The 21,678-nt window shown below is 52.5% G+C and overlaps 1 protein-coding gene across 7 annotated transcripts in view; it reads right to left on the bottom strand.

Moving 5' to 3' along the window:
• Nucleotides 1-21,678, bottom strand: part of RGS3 (regulator of G protein signaling 3) — a 139,847-nt gene that overhangs the window by 50,310 nt on the left and 67,859 nt on the right. For 2 of the 7 annotated variants that reach the window (XM_055579407.1, XM_055579411.1), the window contains 3 exons: nucleotides 18,982-19,025; nucleotides 12,400-12,522; nucleotides 5,045-7,867 (listed from right to left, as the gene is read on the bottom strand). In XM_055579407.1, the coding sequence (XP_055435382.1) occupies nucleotides 7,760-7,867; nucleotides 12,400-12,522; nucleotides 18,982-19,025 (275 nt within the window). In that variant the 3' untranslated portion in view covers nucleotides 5,045-7,759. The other 5 variants (XM_055579408.1, XM_055579409.1, XM_055579406.1 and 2 more) reach the window with 5 other exon arrangements.

Genomic DNA, 21,678 nt, shown 5'->3' with positions numbered 1-21,678 from the left:
CGCAGGGGGGGCGTGGCGCTGGTGGGCCAGTTGGCTGAGGTCAGGGCTCAGGGCAGACCAACCGGGGACTCCTCGCCTGCCGGGCGACAATCAGGAAGCCTCACCGCATCCGGCCCCAGGAGTTCCCAGGCCCTGCGCGCTCCCAAAGGCAGGGAGAGAAAACCTTGCCTGGCCTGCTGCCACCCCGGTAAATGCAGCAGGAAAACAGCTTGCCATCTGTGACCATCTCCCTGGACCCCGGACGGCTGGCCAATCCTTTCCCCACTTCCAGGCTTCTTCTTCTGTGTGAGGAGGGGCTGTGAGCACTGATGGCTCCAGGACCCTTCCAGGTCTAAATGCTTTGAATCCGTGGCGCGCTTCCTCGCAGGGGGCCCAGCAGGAAGAGGAAGGGGGTGAGGCGTCCCACCCAGGTCCCGAAGGAGCCCCCTCCCCTTCCCCTCAACTCCGTTCCCACTGCTATTTTTAGAACAGGGAACATCTCCGCCAGCCCTGTCCTGTCCAGAGCTCCAGGTAAAACACAGCTGCCCCATTCATTCCACTCCAGCCAGAACGAGGGGGCAATTTACAGACAAGCCAGTTGACAACCTTTCCCCAAGCCGTTAGCCGGGACACTTCTCACTATTTCCATTACAGCCCAAAGCGATGACTTACTTTTCCTAAGATGACACAGCTGAGTGAGATGAAGAGCATCTCTAAGACAATCTGTGCCCCTCCCTGTCCCCAACCTGTCAGGCTCCTGAAAGTCCCCAAAGAGGAGTGCTGGGGGGAGGGTCCTAGTTCCGGCTCTAGCACCAACTGCATGACGCTGGCCAGGAGTTCTTACCCCTCTCTTGTCTTGGTTCCTACAAATCAGCTTGTTAATCGATGAACCCCGCTGGGGGAGAGGGTAGCCTTTTCGGTTCCACACTCAAAGATTCTGTAGTTGTATCAAAATTCTAGTCATTCATGAAGTAAATATTGCATTCTCTATGGTTGGGTGTGTGTGGAGCTGTATTTCTAAAGTTCATCTGAGAGTTGACGGTGGGTCTCAGAAAGCATTTTCCCATCAAAAATTGTGTTATAAATGGTGGTCAGCTTCCTATGCTAGCCTACTGAACCCTTAATGTTCTCCCACAAGGAGAAATAGCAGAAACCTACACTGTGATAGAATTTAACCAAAACGGAAAACCACTAACATTTAAGAGACACTGAGAAAATTTACCCTAAGTAGTGTTTGAGCAAAAGAAGGTACACACTAAAGGCACTGAGTTAGTGGCAACTCCTGGGGAAGTCTAAAGGAGACTTCTGACCACACTAGAAACTGCAGACATTGCACACCGATTCTTACAACTTTCACTGAAAGTTAGCTGTATGCCATCGATCGGAGTTAGAAAGATTAAAGAACATATGTGTATCCTTATATACATGAAATTAAAACAAGAGTCCAGTGAGCAGGAAAAAAGAAGGGATGGGAGAAGATTCTGGGCTTGAAAGCTATTGTGCTGTCTTCCCAGGAGTAAGCCGGGAAGGAGGCACCTTTGCTTGGGAGGAAGCAGGGTTGTGCTTATAATTTGAGTTCTGAGATGAGGACTCCTTCCTGTATAAGATCCACTGATGTATTATTTGACTCAAGTACATGATGAATATTAACCATGTACAACACTTGCATATGGGCATTCCAGGTGGTTCAACGGTAAAGAATCCACCTGCCAAGTGGGTCAGGAAGTTCCCCTGGAGAAGGAAACGGTATCTCACTCCAGTATTCTTATGTGGAGAATCCCATGGACAGAGGAGCCTGGCAGGTTACAGTCTATGGGGTTGCAAAAGAGTTGGACATGACTTAGCAACTAAACAACAACAACAACACTTGCAAATATTCACACACACTTGTTTCAATATGAAGACCAAAATGTCTGATTTCTTTTTACTTTTAACCTCTTGTTAAAAAAGCCCTGGGGCTTTGGAGATGATTCCTGGAGATCACCTACATTCAATACCCTCGTTTCTCTTGGTAAAGAAACAAATGATCAGAGAGGTGAAGTAATTTGCCCAAAGTCACACAGCAAGTTACAAGCAAAATCAGGATTTGAACCAAGATCTTCAGAAGTCTACTCTGGTTTTCTCTGAGGACAAGGAGCTCAGTGAGAGGGGGGGCTCCACAAACCCGGGAGAGAGAACCATAGGAGCGGTTCCCATCAGGTCTCCTTCCCTGATGAGTCAGTATGGATACGAGGCATTCACAACCCTGAAGTGAATCTAGCCAGACTAGATTGCTTAAGACCAAGTGGGGATCCAGGCTCTGGTCTTACAAAACTGAAGTGCAATGGAAAACGCTCTGAGCCAAGAAAGTCAGCAGACCTGAGTCAAATCCTAGCTCTGCCTGCCACTACCTTGTCCCACGAACCTGGCCAGGTCACTTCCCCTTTTCGAGCCTCGGTTTCCTCATCTAGATTCTAGAATGTGACAGGCTTGAACCATAATCCAAATCTACAACATCTAGTGAGTACATACCAAGGATCAGGCTTAACCAAGTCAGAGAGAAATAAACTATGACCCCCACTACAGACCATATGCAAGTTTGCTTAAATAACTTAACCCTGCAGAGAGAGCTAATTTATAAGTTATAAAAATAGATGGTCTGTCAACCAAATGCAAGCACCACACAGAACCACACACACCATCGGGCCTTTGGAAAATTAAGGCAACATTAACATCTCAATTGTATGAGAATACTTATGATAGTCAGATGTTATGAAAATATCTCAAAATATGCAGAGCCCACGAATTGCTGACCTCTAGAAGGAGGGGAGAGGAGCGCAGTGAGGGTGACAAGGGAGAGGCCGTAGGAGAGGCCTGGACCCTGCCTGGGAGAAGGGTGGGTGTGGATGTCTGGCTCCCAAGAAGCTCATGGTCTTGCAGGTGAGACACAGCTGCCTAACACACCGTGCTAAAGATGAACAAAACACTATGGAGCACAGACGGGGAAGCAGGGACTTCTGAGGCAAGCCAGGGAGCCTTGAAGCCTGAGGACTGTATGTGGCCGGAACAGCAGAGGAGGGCAGGCAACATCAGGCAGGAGAAACAGCCTCAAGAGGAACATGCATGGGGAATTTAGAGAAGGGGAATAATTCAAAACGGCCGGGCTGTGGGCTCAAAGCAGGAGGGCAGAGCAACCAGGGAGAGAACCGGGGTGGGACCATGGCCTCGCAGGATGGTCTCGAAGCAGGGAGTTGAACTACTCAGCCTCCCCAGCTTTGATGGTCTGTGGTTGCTGGAAGTAGTAGAACAGAGCCGTCCAGAGTCAGTGCTCTGGGGCTGAGCCCCCCAGGTTCCAACCCTAGCCACCCACTGGCTGTGTGACCTTGGGCAAGTTTCTCCTCAAAGACTCAGCATCCTTATCTACCAACCGGGTATAGTGAGAGTAAATGTGTAAAGATGACAAAGAACCTCAAGAGGCTGTAGTGAGGATTAAGACAGAATATGTAGGTGAAGAGCTTGGCATTGTTCCAGGCTCACAGTCTTAAGCGCTCACTTATAAAGTACTTACTGGTATTATTCTACCCTTAAACTGAGGATCTGGGAACAATTTGGAGGATGGTGGCCCTATTCAGAGAAAGGCTTGAAGAAAGATAAGGTAAAGACGGAGGACAAGATTGTGCAATCTTCTTTAAGAATAACAACAAAAAAAGATAGCAAGATGGCTGAGGCCAAGAGGAAGGTGGGAAAGAGGATGATCTTTCTACAGCCAGATGGGCAGCAACAAGGGGAGGCAGGAAAGCTGGAGAGACTGGAAAACAATGTTGGTGGGGGAGTGGGAGCTGTGGGGGTGGGGCGTGGAGAATATCTGAAATCTAGTCCATTTGACACCCAGTTACTTAGTATTGGGGCTTCCCTGGTGGCTTGGCAGGAAAGAATCCTCCTGCAATGCAGGAGATGCGGGTTCGATCCCTCGATTGGGAAGATCCCCTAGGAGGAGGCTACAGCAACCCACTCTAGTATTCTTGCCAGGAGAATCCCACGGACAGAGGAGCCTGGTGGGACTGCAGCCCACAGGGTTGCAAAGAGTCAGACATGACTGAAGCGACTGAGCGCACACACATACTTAGTGTTGAGATTTGGCATCAGTCAACTAGCAAAATCTGGGCCCAAAACCTGCAGCAGGCTCTCACCTCACCCTTAACCAAGCAGAGGTCAAAGGGCTGAACCTATCCCTTCCTGCCTTCAGCCTCTGTTCTATCAAGACCAGGCTCCCCAAGACTCTGTTGCTGGCCTTCTTGAAAGCCAGACTGAAAAGGGGGGTAACCCGACCGTCCCAGTGCTGCTGAGTGTCTGTCTTCTGGAGTTCCTCCTTGTCTTTCACAACAGAGTTTTCAAATCTTGTATAACGCTATTCATCTTGTCAGCCTGGACCACCCTGGGCCATATGAACTCAAAGTTTATTCTCTAGTGTGTAGAGAATAAGACATCTCATGTTATTAGCCCTCAAGGATTCCATCTAGAGCTTAAGGGGCCACAACTTCTACATGCACGGTATCTTCCCTCCTGGCTCTTCCTGAAGGAGATAATTGATTTCTTTTACTTCCACCCCCTAAAAGGCAAACCGTTACATCTGGAAAGAGCAATGGATTAGGTTGAAATGCCTTGGCTGGAGGACTAGCTCAGCCTCAGGACTAGCCACAGCTGGGAAGCTGTGTGACCTTGGATAAATCACTTAACTTCTCTGAGTCTTAGTCTCTTGCATCCATAAAACAGGGCTGCTGGGAGGCCTAGGGGAGATAATGCCTGGAGATCCCAGTTGATACCTCTGATGCCCATGTTCTTGCTGTAGGGGCCCACCCACATCGTGAAATTGCCTGCGCCTTCAATTTGCAGAATGCTCTAGGTGCTGTGTATGAGAAATACAGGCTTTGGTGGCAGAATTTATGAAAAAGAATTTAAAATAAAGAATAATTAAAACAAAAAAGTCATACATAAATAAATGTCTTCATTATTTCCAACAGGTCCCAATTCCCAAACTGCCAAAGGACCCAGGCAGCAGAGACTGGGAGTTTCAGCAGACCCAGAGCGTGAGACAATAAAGAAAACAAGAAAATGGGATCAAAGGATGTGCAGGGGGTGGGGCGGGGAATTTAAAGAGTCACTTTGTATTCAAATCGCACAGATGGCCTTTCCAACAATAAATGGTTGTGCTCCCGTGCTCCCAGCTCGTAGGTCCCCAGACACACTGCAAGACAATTGGGCCATCAGGAAAGAGACTATTGTGTGAGCTTCTTAGAGTGATTGTGTGGAGGGAGGGGCTCGGCCATGTTTCCCGTGATTATGGCTCTTGAAGGCAATTTCGATGCATTCATCATCCTGGACGTCTGGGGATGGACCAGGCTGCTGAGGAGCAATGGCCACCCGATCGTATTTCATCTTCTCGAGCCCGTCGAGCCAAATTAATTGTCTCATCGATTTGAAAGGCAGAGCAGCAATGGCGCTGTGGCTCACCACAGTCAACGGGAAGACAGGGCCCTCCCAGAGCTGATGGCTGCATCCCCAGCAGCAGCTTGTTGGGACAAGCGAAGGAAAGCGCCCTCCCCAGGGCCAGGTGCTGCGTTTAGTGTCTCTGGCGTTTAGTGTCTCTGTTGCCCTGCCACCAAAGCTCCCAACCTCTGCACCCGTGTGGTGGACAGAGGTAGGTCCCCAGGTCCAGAAGAGAAAAGCTGGCTGCCTTTCCAGACAGGCGATTCTCCTGGGCCTCACTCTCCCCTTAATGTCATTTTGTAAGGGAATCAAATGAAAACATGATGCTGCTTGCTGTCTGTGCAGACCCAGCTGTTTAGCCTCTCAGAATTAATCCTGCAGGCGGAGTCTCAGCTGATAGACACTGCTTGTCCCACTCTGGCCGGCTATTCCCCTGCTGGGTGGGGCACCGGGCTGATCCCCTGTTAGATTACTGCTACCACATGTCTGATCTTTCCTAGGCTGGGAGGAAGGGCCATCTGTGGGAGGCTAAGGGAAGAATTCTCTACTGGGCCACCCTTCTTGAGGTTCAGGTAGCCAAAGCAGCTGAGCAAATCCAGCAGGGCACAAGACTCCTCTCTAGAACACAGAGAGGATCTTACAGGACGCAACGCCGAGTGTTCACGGGGAGTTCCTTAGACTGAAGCCCAGCCTCTCTGACCTCCTCTCTAGGCAAAAGGCTCCGCTCCTACACGTGCCCTTTGTGTGTGAGTTTTGTCTGGACAGAAGGATGTGAAAGCTGCCCCACACTGGCCTGTCACCGCTGTCCCCTGGTAGGTCACCAATCAGCCTCACGGCCGGACAGGTCTCCTCTCAGCGGTGCTGAGCCACACTTAGCCCTGGTCCCTGAGTCTCGGGAGCTCCGCGGAAAGCAAACCCGGTCAGCTTCCCAGGGGCCGAATTCCAGTTTCCTATCAGCCCATTCAGCACCGGATGGACGGACAGCACAGGCCACCCCTGCTGAGGCCTGGGGAAGCCCCACTACTCCCAGCTCCCGGGGACATTCTCAGTACTCGGCCCTGGTCCCTACCCAGGCCTCACGAGGAGGGGGCTTGTGAGGACGGGCCTCGCCCTGACTTGCATCCACTGAAAGTCAGACGTGGTGGAGGGTGAGAAAGGTGGAGGACAGGAGACGCTTATCCGAGCCTCTGCTACCCCCAGGGTCTGGACACCCACATAATCACCTCCCCAGCACCCCTCCAGGACAGGTCGCCTTGCCCCTCATCTGGAGGACTTAAGGAACTCCCCACCTTGGGTTCTACCATCTTCTAGAAATGGTCCCCGAGACCCTGTGACTCCCTTTCTCAAAAGCTTTCAATGGCTTCCCACTGTGCCCAGACCCGAACTCTCAGTACAACACGAACCAACACAGCCCCGAACCACCTGGTCCGCACCCGGTGGTCTTTCCCCCTCACTAACTCAAGCTCCAGAGGCCTGGCCTCTGTCGCTCCAGCATGCTGCACCCCTACCCTATCTCAGGCACTCTTCACAGGCTGTTCCGGTCTGCCAGGAACATTCCTTCCAGAGTCCTTGACTGGCTAACTCCTTTCTGGCCTGCAGGTCGTAGCTTCCAAGTCACGCTTGTCCCCTGCCCCTCCCCCACCCCATAGCCATCTACACAACATTCTCTCTTGAAAGAATCCTTTCTTTCCCTTCATAGATTATCTCAGTTCGTAACCACGTGTGCGAGTTGTGTGTGTGTGTTAACCTTTACGTAATGCTCACTCCTCTACTAAGATGAGAGCAGAGACCACATCCACCTCACTCTCCACAGTTATCTCAGGCTCCTAGCACAGAGTCTGGCATAAAGCACATGCCCTCAAAATATCCAATGAGTGAAGGAATGAATGCTTGAGTGCAGATGACAAATGAGTGAAGCAGTGGAGATATCTTCTGGCAGCCAGGCATCTTGGCATTGTTCTCCATCAGCGCTGACCTCTCCCGACCTCTCCCCCTGCCCCCAAGGCAGGTGCTGGAACCACCGGAAGCCCACGTGCTATTTCACCTCCTTCTTCCCTGTAGGGAATAAGCTTCTGGTTCTTCTCCATTTGGGACTTTTGGATCCAGTCTGCATCTGCCCACAGGGCCTCTGACACCACTGTGGTCCTTCTGACGCCAGTCCACACACACCCGTGGGGCCATTCCCTTCAGATGACCCTAGGCCCAACATCTTGGTCCTCCGATTTGGGTCCAGTTGAGATGAGGTTACTCTGTGGTAGGGGATGCCCAAGAAAGGGTTAAGTTGCCAGAAGCAGAGTCCCGCCCTTGGGTTTGCTCAGCCAATCAGAGTCTGTCCTGATGAGGTAAAGCTTCTATCCTGGGTAGCATTGGTTGAGTTGGCCGGCCCCATCTCCTGCTGGAGAGAGCCATAAGGGTGGAGTTTCTGTGGAACCAGACAGAACTGGAGTTAGCTTCGCTGTCGACTCAGGCCAGGGCTGCCTGACTCCAAGACCTGCCCCTGCTCCTTCCTACAGTGCTCACACGGACCCTGGCATCTCCAAGGCCCCATCTCTGGGTGCTGCAGTGGAGATGATATGTGGCATGCACCTTGGTGTCACAGCTAGGAGAAGTCTTACAGCCAGACCAGACCCAGGAGGCCTCAGTTTCCCTGCCTGGTCCCAGGAATATGGCAGGTGGCTACCGGGAAGTGACATGGAACGGTCGTCACATGTGGTCAAAGTGGCAGCATTCAGCCTCAATAAACAAGGCCACTAGATGAATCTCCTATATAGACATAACTTTAATAATAATTCAGAGAGTTCTTCTTGTACACCTCTTTGCTGAGCACGTTACATGAGTTTAGCCCTCACAAGGATCCAGCTCATTCAATCACTGTACTCATGAAAAACCCGAGTCTCAGAGAGGCTCAGTGCCTCACCTGAGGTCATAGAGCAGTTAAGCACTCACACCCCCATATCACTCACTATGTTATTTTAGAACCATCTGCTGGCATATCTGTCATCACCACTGGACTGCAATTTCCCAAGGAAAGAACGTGACAGATTCTTCCGTGCCTTCCCAGCACTGAGCTCAGGGTGCACCCTGAATGGACGGAGCCAGCACGTGCTGCACCCCACCCTCTCCCTCCCTGACGGCTCAGTCGAAAGCCTGCTTTCCTCAGAGGCTTCCTAATGCCCAGGCTGGGGCTATGCATGTGGTAAGGGCTCAGTGCAGGTTCACTGAGTGGACAATGAATGGGCAGCCAAGAGCTCCCCTCAAAGGACCCCAAAGGACCTAAACTAGAGTCTTGCCCAGAGCAGGCATTTATTTCTATGCTGCTGTGCTATATGCTTAGTCGCTCAGTCTAATTAGTCACATAGTCTGATTCTTTGCAACCCCATGAACTGTAGCCCGCCAGGCTCCTCTGTCCACAGGGATTCTCCAGGCCAGAATACTGGAGTGGGTAGCCATTCCCTTCTCCAGGGGATCTTCCTGACCCAGGGATCGAACTCAGGTCTCCCACACTGCAGGCAGATTTCTTCACCGTCTGTGCCGCCAGGGAAGCCCAAGAATACTGAAGTGGGTAGCCTATCCTTTCTCTGGGGTAACTTCCTGACCTAGGAATGAAACTGGGGTCTCCTACATTGCAGGCGGATTCTTTACCAGCTGAGCTACCAGGGAAGGCCATTTATCCCTATATTTGACTGAATAACCAACCCAATATGTATCTGTCTCTCCCTATTAGCTTAGAACCTGAACAGCCATCTGTGAGTTATTCCAGATTAGCTTGGCAGCATTCCCCATGGTAGGGAGTTTAGTTGAAGTTACCCCAGGTGAGAGAAGACAGCTAGTTTACCCGCAAGGGCAGATGATGAGGCGAGAAAGGGTGAAGAGTGTGGATGGGGAAGAACAGGGTGCTGAGAAGAAGGGAGCTAGAAGAGGAGAGGAAGCCAGCCACTTATTTCTACAGAAAGAGGGAGCACAAAGGCACACCTGGAGCAGCCTCCCACCTGCCGCGGGCAGCCAGGAGAGAGCCGGAGAAAGACAGTGGAGCCGTGGAGAAGGGACACAGTCAGAATGCTGCCTGTCTCCTTATGCCCACCTGGTCCCAGCCGGGACCCCCAGACCCCCACACTGCAACCCCCAGGTAACTGCAACCCTCAGACACAGCACAGAAAGCCTACGGTCGCCCCTCCCCACCACCAAGAGGGGAGCAGACCTGGCCACTAAAGGTACATTTCATAGGCGATCGAGTGACGCAGAAATCTCCAGGGCAGAGTTCTCTAAAGGAGACTGGACGACCCCGGGTCCTCAGCTTTCATGGGAGTCACAAAGCTTGAGGACCTGGGAAGAGCCACCTGACCAGCGTGCAGATGGGACCACCAAGGCCCCACTGGGAAGCTGTTGCCCAAGGTCAACGCAGCAGGGAGTGGTACACCCACCTTGCAACTGTTCTCTAAAACCACCTTCCTCCAGTACCCTCTGTCCCTCCCCAGGAGCATTTCCTTTTCAGGGCATATCACATTTATTATGTTTTGCAAATGGGGGAAGAACTTTTGCATTCCTTGAGATGTTTGAGTGTCAGCTCATTCCAAGGGTCAGCAAACACTATTGAAAGGAGCAGGGTTCAGAAGGGGCAGCACGGGAGTTCGGGGAGCTGCCTTGCAAAGTGTCTTTTCTCAGAAAAGCACTGGAGTTGGGGGGACAGGGAGTGGCTTAGGCAGCAATTTCCGTTCTGCACACAAGGAGGAACAGTTCCGGAAAGAACAAAGAAATAGCATTAAAAAAAATAATAATGGCACGCTTCTCTAGTCAGGACTCGACACAGATTTCAAGCAAAAGAGCTCTGCACAGTGCAAGAAGCCAGTCCAGGCTCAGCTTGGACTTCCCTCTTCTTTCTCCCCTGGTGGCGGCAAGCCTAGTGAAAAGACTGCAGCCCAGCCCTGGGCAAGGAGGTTCACGGTCACCGGCAAGGCAGCCGGGACCTGACAGAGCTGGGCACAGGTGCACAGCCTGTGCCGGCTGGACAAGCCACCTGGTCTGGTGGTTAAGGTGATTTTTTTTGCTGAAACACTCCTGGAACCACGCGGGGCTGGAGAAGATCCTATTTACTGGAACTTCTCTCAGGGAGCATTCTGCAAGCAACTAGAAGGAATGAACTGCTAAGACTCTTCAAGTGTGTATGATGTCGGTAGGGAAAGTGGGCAGTGAGATCCATAAGGGGGCTGCCTAACAGAAGGTCGTTACTAATTGCTGCCCAAGGAGGGTGGGCCAAGTGGGGTGTGCCAGCTGGGCAGGGCCCTCTCTCAGGTGAGGGGGCCATTTGAGGCCATCTCGGTGGTTAGACCCTTTTCTTCTCCCTCCTCCAGCCCAGCACACAGTTTCTCATTAAGCACACATTTAAAAGAGCTTTAATCTCAAGTCACGTCCAGCTGTTGCCTGCCCAAGATGCCCATATATCCTGGTGTGGCCCTGAAGCCAGGCCCCAAATCCAGAGTCAGTCAGCCAAGCCTGCAGCCCTGCAGGGACCCACTCTCAACCCAGCCTGCCTTCAGTCACTCAAACTGTCCCCCGACTCCCCAACCGAAGATGGAGAGACTCCCCAAGGTGCTGAGAAGGCTGTTGCCAACCTACTCCAGAGCCAGCAGACACAGAAGTTGAGGCCAAAAGAACTTTTTCCGCAGACCAGGAGGAGCTAAGCCTAAAACACAAGAAAACCGAGGAACACAAGTGCAACATCCCAGCGGCCGCCCCGGTGAGGAGGAAGTGGCCTGTTTTCTGATTGGGACCCACCCCAGATCAAGGGGGCCAGGCAGCCCACAGCCTCGGCAGGTCTCTGTGGAGTAGCAGAAGCTGAAATTGGGAACCAGCCAGCCGAGCAGAAGCAGCTGGGTTGTGGTTGACTGAGCACCTACTGAATACCAGGCACCATGCTATGAGCTGTGGACGCACCGTCGCCTTTCCTTCACACGACAATGCTTTGGAGAGGAAACTGTTCTCCCCAGGTGGACCCCTAGGGACGCTCAGTGAGTGGTAAAACAAGATAACTGTCGAATCTGAGATTATATAATTCTCAGACACTATTTTAGGAGCTGCCGGCCGCCACTGCCCCACCAGGGGTGTGCGGTCCCTTTCCCCACTCCCGACCTTGGCAGCCTGCCCCACCGGGCTATGCGCAGGGCGGCCTGAATGCAGCCAGAAGCAGTGCGGGGCCTGCAAGCTGACCAGCTGCCGCTTGCTTTCCTTTCCCTTCTTCTCCCTGATTCCGGCCGGCCAACCACCTTGGCTCCTTTGGCAGCCAATCAGACCAAATTCTCAAATGGCCAGCACGTTCAGCGAGAGAAGGGACTCACAAATGGGGGATACAACTGTGCCTGGCGTGGGCATCCGGGGGACAGTGGGTCCAGCTCTGGTCCCATCACCCTCCACAGGCACAGGACCAGCTGCCCGTCCCCATGTCAGCTTCAGCTGGGAGTCTCTAATCTCCCTGATGCTCCAGCTGGCAGGGCCCCAGTCCCCAGAAAACTCCACTTGCCTCCACTTGGCTGTGGCCTGCATCGAACCAGCATGGCTTCTTTCTGCCATAAGCGTCCATTCCTAATTATGTCTGCCTCGGGCCAGTTTTAAACACCAGTGTGCTGTCCCTGGGCACGAACTAGAGCGGGGACCACGTGCCTGGCAGCAGCAGGAAGGCCGGCCCAAACTAGACCTTGCCACAGGTGAATTAGAGAACAGGGCGGAGAATTGATGGGTCACGCTCAGTTTGGCTCTGCCAATCTACCCGAGCGCCCTCGAATTCGCTCAGTAGATCCAGTGACACGCCAAGGAGAGAGACGCTCTCAGCTTCTTGCCAAGAGCCTGCTGCTCAGTTCCGAGTTCTGAGCTCGGGCTGGTCCCAAGCTCAATTCGGAGGCTCGGGGGTCTGGGCTGGCCAGGGTGGGGGACCAGGGCTGTGGCCTCCGGCGAGGCCCTTACCTTGCTGTCGGGGGACGGAGTCGCCAGCTGCTGCTGCTTCGCGATGTTCTCCGACAGGCACCAGCACACTCTCTTCTTCTGCTCCTGCGAGTGCGCTTCCAAAGTGAATAAGCACTCTGCCTTCTGACGTCAGAGGAAACAGAGAAAGGGGCAGTCAGGGCTGCTCCCTGGTTCAGGGGGCTCCCTGTCTGAGCCCAACCCTAACCATCCAGTGGGTGAGGCTGCAGCAGGGTGGGGAGTGACCACTAAAAGCCACAAATGCGCACACTAATCCCCGGTGACATCGAGGCAGCCAGACGAGCAGGGGAGCTGGTTCGGGGGCCAGCTGGCAAGCCCTGTGCCCACGGGCTAGGGGGAGGGAGGCAGTGGTTCCCAACACAGTGGAGTCCTGTGGAGAGCCGCGGACTGCTGTGGTGAGGTCACCCCCGGGGACAGGCGGCAGAAGGCGACTGCTGGGGGAGCGCGTGGGGGACCCAGAGGGCCGAGGTCTCTGCCCCCCTTACATTCTGTGGAGCGAGGACCCCTCCCCGATCTCAGCACACTCATCTAATCAGAAGACCAGGGTGAGATGGGTACCCACACAGGACCTGGGTCCCTCCGGAAAGTCTTTGGAGAGTGGTCGCATGGCCTTCAACAGCCCCGCTGCTGCCTGACACATGAGCTGGGTCTGATCAATGACTGTTCAGCTCAGTTGAGTACAAGCTTCTGGCACTGCTGCCATTTAAATCTCGCTTTGCTATTTAACCTTGTTAAGTGCTGCAATCTCATCTCCCCAACTAGACCCGAAACCCCTTCTAGGAAGGCCTTTTTCATCCAGGCCTAGTATAGTGCTTGGCCAGTCAAGGCCTCAGTGAGCTCTGGCTCCCAGGAGACTCTCGGAATGAGGTCAAATCCAGGCCAGCCTTGGCACAGGCACCAGAGAGCTGCGGGGACCCAGGGAGTCAGCCCCGAAGGAGCCAGAATGTGCTGGGGGCGGGGAGGGGAGGAACAACATGCCCCGCGTTATCATCCTCTCCAGGACGCTCTGCGCAGGGAGTGGCGAGCTCTTACTGTCTCCGCTGGAATTTGATTATAACCGCAGAGGGCTGCGATTTGATGAACTCATCCAGGGAGCTAAGGGTGTGAGCTGGATGGCTCAGAACATAGAAAAGGACAGTGTAGAATTCTATGCAGTCCTTCCTTTTTTTGCAGTTGGATAGGACTGGTCTGAATCTCAGCTTTGTTGCTTCCTAGCTGTCAACCTCAGAGAAATCTGTAAGATGGGAATAACCACGATGTCACCTAGCTCTCAGAGCTATCAGGATGGCAAGCAATAACTCAGGCCTCAACAAACAGCTTCCCTGGTGGCTCAGATGGTAAAGAATCTGCCTGCAATGCAGGAGACCTGGGTTCGATCCCTGGATTGGGAGGATCCCCTGGAGAAGGGAATGGCTACCCGCTCCAGTATTCTTGCCTGGAGAATTCCATGGACAGAGGAGCCTAGCAGGCTGCAGTCCATGGTATCACTAAGAGTCAGACATGACTGAGCGACTAACACTTTCAACAAACATCAGCTATCTTCGTTATTGGTACTTCATTTGTTTAAGAAATATTTATTGAGCACCTGTTTTGTGTCAAGGACTGTGCTAGGCCCCTGGGGGTGAAGAGGGAAATAAGAGAGGCTGAGTTCTTGCCCTTAGGATGGGGGCAGAGACAAGAGACAATTAAACAATGTAATTACAAACTGTGGAAAGGCTGAAAGGGAGAGGTCCTGTCTGAGCCCAATAGACAGAGCCAGCCTTTCTGGAGGGGCAGCACCCAGCCAAGGCTGAATGAGAAAGAGCTGCCAAGGAAAGTGCTAGGCAGAAACCGTTCCAGGCAAAAGGAACAGCAAGTGCCAAGGCTCTGAGCTGCGATGGTTATCAGCCTCATGGAGTAGCATTTGAGCACTTTTTCTCCCCTACCATCTGACCCGGCCCTCAGGGAAACCACCCTTCAGGCAAGGGCCACCTCCCAAACTAAGTATTCCCAGGGTGCCAGCCCCAAAGTGCTCAGAGTTGTTCTTCCTAAAAGCATCAGAGGAGAGCGGAAAGAAAGCCCCACCTCTTGGTTTCAGGGAACTGAGTGGATGTGGTGAGGCAATTCTACCACTTAATAACAGACTTCCACTTGCCAGAACCCCCAGCCCACTGCAAGGAAGGACTCACCCCAAGATGTCCCAGAGAGAAGCCAGGTGGGGCAGGAGCTGATCAGAGAGCCATCTGCTCCCTGTCTTGTCACATTCACCCAGCGAGGAGAGGGGCAGGGCAGGGACTAGGGTCCCTTCTCACTTAGAAACACTGCCAGTGTGGAAAGGCCACAAATTTGGCCCTGGCCCAAACCCCTGGAGGAAGGCATGGCAACCAACTCCAGTATTCTTGCCTGGAGAATCCCATGGACAGAGGAGCCTGGTGGGCTACAGTCCATGGGGTGGCACAGAATCGGGACACGACTGAAGCGATTTAGCATGCACACATGCATGCACAAGTCTCCCAGGCCTGCCTCTACCTAGCTATTTGGGCTTCAGCAAATCCTTTCAACTCCCTGAGCCCCAAATTCCCCCGCTCTTTCTGTTCTGAAGCAGATTCTACTCCCTTTATCTAATTTTCCATTTTAAAAAGCACCTTCCCATCCATGATCTTAAGAAGGTGTCTGAGGCCCCAAGGACCTAAACCTAGGCCCAGTTGAGGGTTTGGGGCTGGCTATCTTAGATGCTCACACATTCTGGGGAGGCCCTAGCTCCCAAGCCTCCTCTCCAAGTGCCACCTGGAGTTTGGGAGGCTGGCCTGGACGAGAGGGAGAGCCTGGAGCCAGCCCCCTCCAGGAAGGCTGAATTCCCATCTGACTAAATCAGGGGCCCCCACTGCCTGCCTGGGTCTCTCTTGGTCCACTTTGTGACCTGACTCATCAGTTTGAACACTCATATACACTGTATCCTCAAATATCAGGTTCCAAGGTCAAGGTTGTAAGCTGCCCTGAAACCATCCTCAGGAAACTCACTTGGAGGCAGGGCCTCCTTGATCACCAGCTGGTGAGCTAAGCTCTCTGCAGATGGAACAGCACTGGGCCCAGACCTCTGCATTCAAACATACGTGTGTGTGTGTGTGTGTGTTGAGTCGTGTCCAAACTCTTTGCAACCTATAGACTGTAGCCTGCCAGGCTCCTCTGTCCATGGAATTCTCCAGGCAAAAATACAGGAGTGGGTAGCCATTTCCTTCTCCAGGGGATCTTACCGACCCAGGACTGGACTTCTCTTGTGTCTCCTGCATTGTCAGGTGGATTCTTTTGAGCAATCCCAAATCCAACTAGAAACCCAGCTCCTCTTGCCTTCCTTCTTTAAAACCCCATCTTGCCTCAACCTCCTTGTTCCTGAATTAATATTATCCTTATAAAAACGGAAACCTCTTCTACTACAATTTACGTTTGTTCACTTGCTGTGACAGATGTTCTCTTACTTAATTCAATTCTCCCAGTGACCCTATGACATGGGGAGGAAGGAAAAACACAGCTGTTACCATCTTTTAGATGAGAAAACTCAGGCTCAAAGAGGTTAAGTCGGCAGCCCCAAGAAATGTCGGGAGAGGAGGGATTCAGAGTCTGTCTTCTGTCTCCTCCAGAACCTGACATCTTGCCTTCTTTATTTAACAGTATATGTACATTACAAAGAATGTGAGATACTCCTCTTAGTTTTTATTTTAGAGGATCGATAAATCATTGGCCATGTTGCTAATGGAGAGTAAATGAATACGAAAAGCTCTCCCCCTGTTATGACGCTAACAGGAATAACAGGAGCATTTATTGAGTGCTCACCATGTGGCAGGTTCTGTGCTAAGTGCCTTGGACACAGTATCTTATTGAATCTCATTTAATCACTGCAACAACCCTATAAGGTAGGCCTCAACAGCCTCGTTTCAGAGATGAGTATGTGACTTGCTCAGATCAATCAGTTAGGAAATGGCAGGGTCAAGATTCCAGTCTAGGTCTTCCTAACCCCAAAGTGAAGACTCTTAAATTAGTAGAGCCAGGATCAAATTCTCTGCGGATAGTCCCTAACCCATGTGCCCTTTAACCCCATGCCCCTGGTACAGCCAGTCATAGGCTGCATCTATCTCAAGAATTTGCAGGGGCTGAGGGACACCTTGTCCAGGGAAATTAAGGCCCCAGGGCTGAGGACTGCTCAGGTCAATCCAACCCTCTTGGTAACTAACCAGGACCTACTGCTGGGGAACAATCAGAGCAGCCGCCCCCCCTCCCCACCCCCGCCCGCCCCAGGCAGTCAGCGCTCTCTCAATGCAGACTGGAAAACCGTCCCTAAAATCCTGACTCTCTGGCCTTGGTTTCTTCTCTGGACACCACCTGCGTGTTAGGAAACAAAGAGAAAAACCGCTTGCTGGAAATGCCAACTAAGACACAGGTCTGGAGTTTTCCGTGGGTTTCAAAACCACGGTTGGCAGGCCTGTTCCAGGCCACAGGGCAGGCAGGGATCTTGTCTTCCGTGTGTTACAGACATGCCTCTTGTAAAGAGCAGCCCATTAAGAGAAAAGAGAGGCTTCTGGCTGCCTGTGAGCTTCAATCCTCCAGCCCCTTGGGGTCGGATCACCTGACACTTTACTGAAATAAAAGGGCCCGGATCAATATGCCTTCATCAGTCTTTGGGGGGCTAGGAGGTCACAGCTCCCTGGAAACCAAGGAGCAGAAGTGCTTTTCTCTGGGAAAAATAACCCCAGCCTGGCAGGAATAGCTCTCTTGGCATTAAAGAACTGGGAGCCTCATTTCAGGCCCTGCTGGAGAGAACTGGAATCCAGATGGGTGAGGCTGGAAAGGCAAAAGCTCTGACGCTTCCCAGCCTGCCTTCCAGCCTCTCCTAGCCTCCTCGCTCGGCTCCAGGCCAACACGCCAGCCCTGAAACGTCTCCACCAGCTACTTCCTGTGCTCGGCGGGGATACGCTGACATGGGAGGATACTGATGCCTTTTCAGACCTCAAATGGCCATCCCAGGCTGCCGGGGTCCCCAGCTCAGCTCCAACGACGTCCACTGCCTTTTGGACTCCCTGCTGTCCCCTGAAGCTAACATCTCATCAACTGTCTTAACCTCAGGGGTCTGGTCACCTAAAGGGGACACGCCTGGAACTGAAGGAATGATCTTCCAATCACAAACAACATGCAAATTCCTTCTCAAAAGGGTGTACTCCCCTTGGCCAGCCAGCGCAGACCAGGCCTCACCCATAACATGTGGCCAGTGCACTCTCCCACAGACGGACAGTTTCCCAGGGCTGTTATTGGGTAAGACAGACAAACAGAAGCAGAGGGAAGGAATGGGTCTAACGAATCCCTGCTTGCAACTAGTAGCAGACTCATATGAACAGAGGTATAAGGAGTAAGAAAATTTGCTGAAAATTGAAAAAAATGTGAATGGCTCAGTAGCTCTGTTTTTCCATCACCAAGGCCTCCTTTGATTAAACCCCTGGGTAATGATATTTTTGGCCACCTGATGCAAAGAGCTAACTCGCTGAACAAGACCCTGATGCTGGGAAAGACTGAAGGCAGGAGGAGAAGAGGGTGACAGAGAATGAGATGGTTGGATGGCATCATCAACTCAATGGACATGAGTTTGAGCAAACCCCGGGAGATGGTGAAGGACAGGGAAGCCTAGCATGCTCCGGTCCATGGGGTCGCAAAGAGTCAGACACAACCGAACAACTGAACTACAACAATAAATGATATTTCATCTCCCAAAACACATCAAGCAATAAGCTGTTTGCCTCCAGTTAGCTCAGCAAAGGCACAGTGTCCAGTTGAGCTTCTGATGGGACTGGGATAACCAGACTGAAGAAGGGAGGAGCATCCAACCCACTGAGTGGGTGTCACTCCAGCCCAAAGTTCAGATGCTGGATGGTTTCTTCTATGTGTATTCTCTGACCCAGGGGAAGGCCTTTTTAAAACATTGATAAGACCCTGCAGGAGGGGGATGTAGGTGGTATCTTCCAGAAAGAGAGGAGGAAAGAGGTGGGCACAAGAAGCAGGGCCCTCTCTAGAGGACTGTTGTTAGTCCCTCAGTCGTGTCCAACTCTTTGTGACCCCGGGGACTGTAGTCCACCAGGCTCCTCTATCCATGGGATTTCCCAGGCAAGAATCCTGGAGTGGGTAGTCATTGCCTTCTCCAGGGGATCTTTCCGACCCAAGGATAGAACCCAGGTCTCCTGCATCGCAGGCAGATTCTTTAGCCACCATGAATAGGGCAATGCCTGACTTGACAGGCCACATCCTCATTGTGACCCTTACAGGGACTGGAGACCAGGAAGTCCTGAGCAGGAGGCCACAGGGTCCTTCTTTCCCCTTTAAGCATTTTCATGTCCACCGCTCTTCTAGAAAGAGGTGAGAGACACTGGGGCGCAGCACTCTGTCCCATTCCAGAGCAGGGCCCTGCCGCTGTGGACCTGCCCAGAACCCCGCAGGCGCAGGCGTGGAGACAGCCTCAGAACCGGCACTCGCACCCAGCCCAACATCTTCCTTCCAGCCCTGGGACACTGAAGCCTCTCCTCAAATTCAGGGGGAAGCACTCACCTCTGCGAGATACAGCACACAGAACTTCAGGTCTTCTGAAGAACCTTTGAAGGAACAAAAAGGAACACTTGCATTAGAATTGGCTACAGAGTCTCAACCATTTGCTTGAGCACCACCAGCTCTCTCACCCATAGGGCTGTGTGTGGTACTTCCTGTAAAAAGAGGAAGAAGGGGCAGGCTCTCAGGGCAGCGAAATCTCAGGAGGAAAGCCCACTTGGTCACTAAATAGGTTGAGGTACAGCTGTGAGGCCTCTGCCTGCAGGTCAGCCTGCTCCAAGGAGTGCTGAGCTCTCCCTCCATGAGAGGCAGCCAGGAGCAGCCTCTGGGCACCACGCACGGGGTGCAGGGGACTGTCAGCCATCCCAGGGGGCGTCTTCCTCACCATGCCCCTGGCCATGAGGGACACAGAGGCAGCACACTGCCTGTGCCATTTTGAAATGCCACAAGGAGCCACGGAGGAATGCGTGGACTATGTGGACTATGCACTGGGGAGAGGGGAATCCCCAGTCACAGGCTGGGTGGAGCCTAGAGATGGCTTCCCAGCCCAGCCCCAACCCCTCAGTGTGTTCTCCTAGAGTTTTCTGACGCTTGGTCTAGAATCCAACACTCAACCACTCACCAAACCCTCTCCACCTGGGCAGCAGCTGGGAAGCCTGTCGGCCGCTTGCCCCTCCTCCAGCAGAGCAGCTGAGACGGAATACCCACCCTAGGGCAGAAGGTGATTTGGTCTGCGTGCTTCAGAAACACAAGAGCCAGGAGATAAGCCCCAGTTGTCGGGGAAGGCCTCCTGGAGGAGGACCCTTTTGAGCTTGAACTCAAGATGGGAAGAAAGGACGCTCCGGAAGCTGGGAACAGCATGAGCGAAGGCATGGGGATGGAGGATCACCAGCTGTGCTCAAGGGATTGCCAGGGTAGGGAAGCCCCGCCGCCTCCTCCAGGCTGCCTTCCCTGACCACTGCAGGTTGCTCCTCAGAACCTGGCAGCCCTCCCCACGGGCCACTCATCTAAGCACAGGCCAGGGGTGGTTAGCAACTTCCTGTATTTCAAGCATTCGCCCTTACGGGGCAGGTTGTCCTTTTTGAGGGAAATAACCACACAGCACATACAACAGCAAACACTTAAACTGCCACAGAGCTTTCACATACCAGTGCTGGGTGCCAACCACGGCACCAAAGGTTTCATGTGCGTAAACTGGACCTTCATGACCACCCTATGAGTCAGGGGGTATGCTCACCCACGATTCATGTGAGAAAGCTGAGGCAGAGGGGATGAGTAACCCGCCTCAGGGAGAAGGGGAAGAACCAAGACTATACCCAGGACACCTGGCCACAGAGCCCACACTCTGAACCACTGCACACCTACCTCTCAAGGGCTCACCACGTAGGCCCGACCCAGCCCCTTGTCTCCTTGAGGAAGCAGGACGAGTGCTAGGCTCAAAGCAGAACCCTCAACAGACAGTTGAATGGCAGAAATTGTCAAAAGAAAAATAAACACCAAGAAACCCAAAACCAAAATGCGTTGCAAAGTAAAAGTGGCAAGGAAAAAAAACAGAGATTTTTTCCTTAAAAAAGAGAAAAAACTTTTCTATTCCTAAGAAAAGTAGTAAATGAGGCCCTCACGTGGGTGGAGACCAGGGCCTCTCGGAACAAGTATATGGGCAGTTTCCTGGGCAAGTCTATCCCTAAGGCTAGGGATGCCAGCCAGAGTCAGATAAAAATAACTCCTAAGTAAATGGGGGTATGCTTTGGACTTAGAATAAATCCTTCTGCTTCTCCCCACCTAGAGATGGGCTGGTGAGGGGAGGGGAACCCTGCATAAGAAGTCAATCATGTTAAAGAAACCTCTAATTTCAAAGCTTCTGCCAGTTACTTGCATTGCTGAGGGTGGAGACAAGGGGAGGTGGTTTCTTTTGTTTAAGAAAACAACCAGGATGTTTCCTTGACTTTCCAGAAGCAGACTTTAGTGCCAAGGGAGAAACAAAAAGATCCATGTAAGAAAATAACAGAAATTTGGGTTTTAGAAGCTGGTGGTGAGAGAAGAGAAGGTTCTAGAAGAGAAGGGAAAGCCAGCATGCTGGGAGCCTCAGGGAGACAGGAGGCCAAGGTCGGGGGGATATGACCCAGAACATATATTCCCAGTGGCAAGGGATTACTGACGGATTGCCTTGAAACTTCTCTGTGCTTCGACACCCCCCACCCCCGGCACCACACCCCCACATTGCTGTAGACCCTCCCTGACATCCGCTCCATGTCATGGCCTTGTGCTGGCAGCATTCTGGGGGAAGGACCGAATGGGGCAGCAGCACTCAGCACGGCTCAGAGCCGCACATAAGGACAGCAAGACTCAGAACCCAGCGGTGCCTGTAAGGAGCTGCAGCAGCAGAAAGAAGAGGCTGCAGGGTGGCTGAACCGGGAGAAAAACCGCAGCCCCACCTGAAACCCTTCCAGAACCCAGGAGTGGGCTCTGGACTTCCCAGAGTATGGAAACGGGGGCGAGTGTAAAGGAAAGGGGACATGAGGCAGCACACGGTTGGGCTTTCCATCCAACACTCCAACCACTTGCACCATTTTGAAGTTTAACAAGGAGCCACTTGGTTTCTGGGTGAACCCAACCAAAGAATGTGGGCCGTGGACCGTGGGCTGGTTAGGAGGTGGTTTAGTCACTAAGACGTGTCCGACTCTTGCAATCACATGGAAT

The sequence above is a fragment of the Bubalus kerabau genome, chromosome 4 (genome assembly GCF_029407905.1).
Source record: "Bubalus kerabau isolate K-KA32 ecotype Philippines breed swamp buffalo chromosome 4, PCC_UOA_SB_1v2, whole genome shotgun sequence".
In the NCBI taxonomy this organism is placed as follows: Eukaryota; Metazoa; Chordata; class Mammalia; order Artiodactyla; family Bovidae; genus Bubalus; species Bubalus kerabau.
The sequence above is the reverse complement of the archived record's forward strand: the minus strand, read 5'-3'. Positions and strand labels throughout refer to the sequence as shown.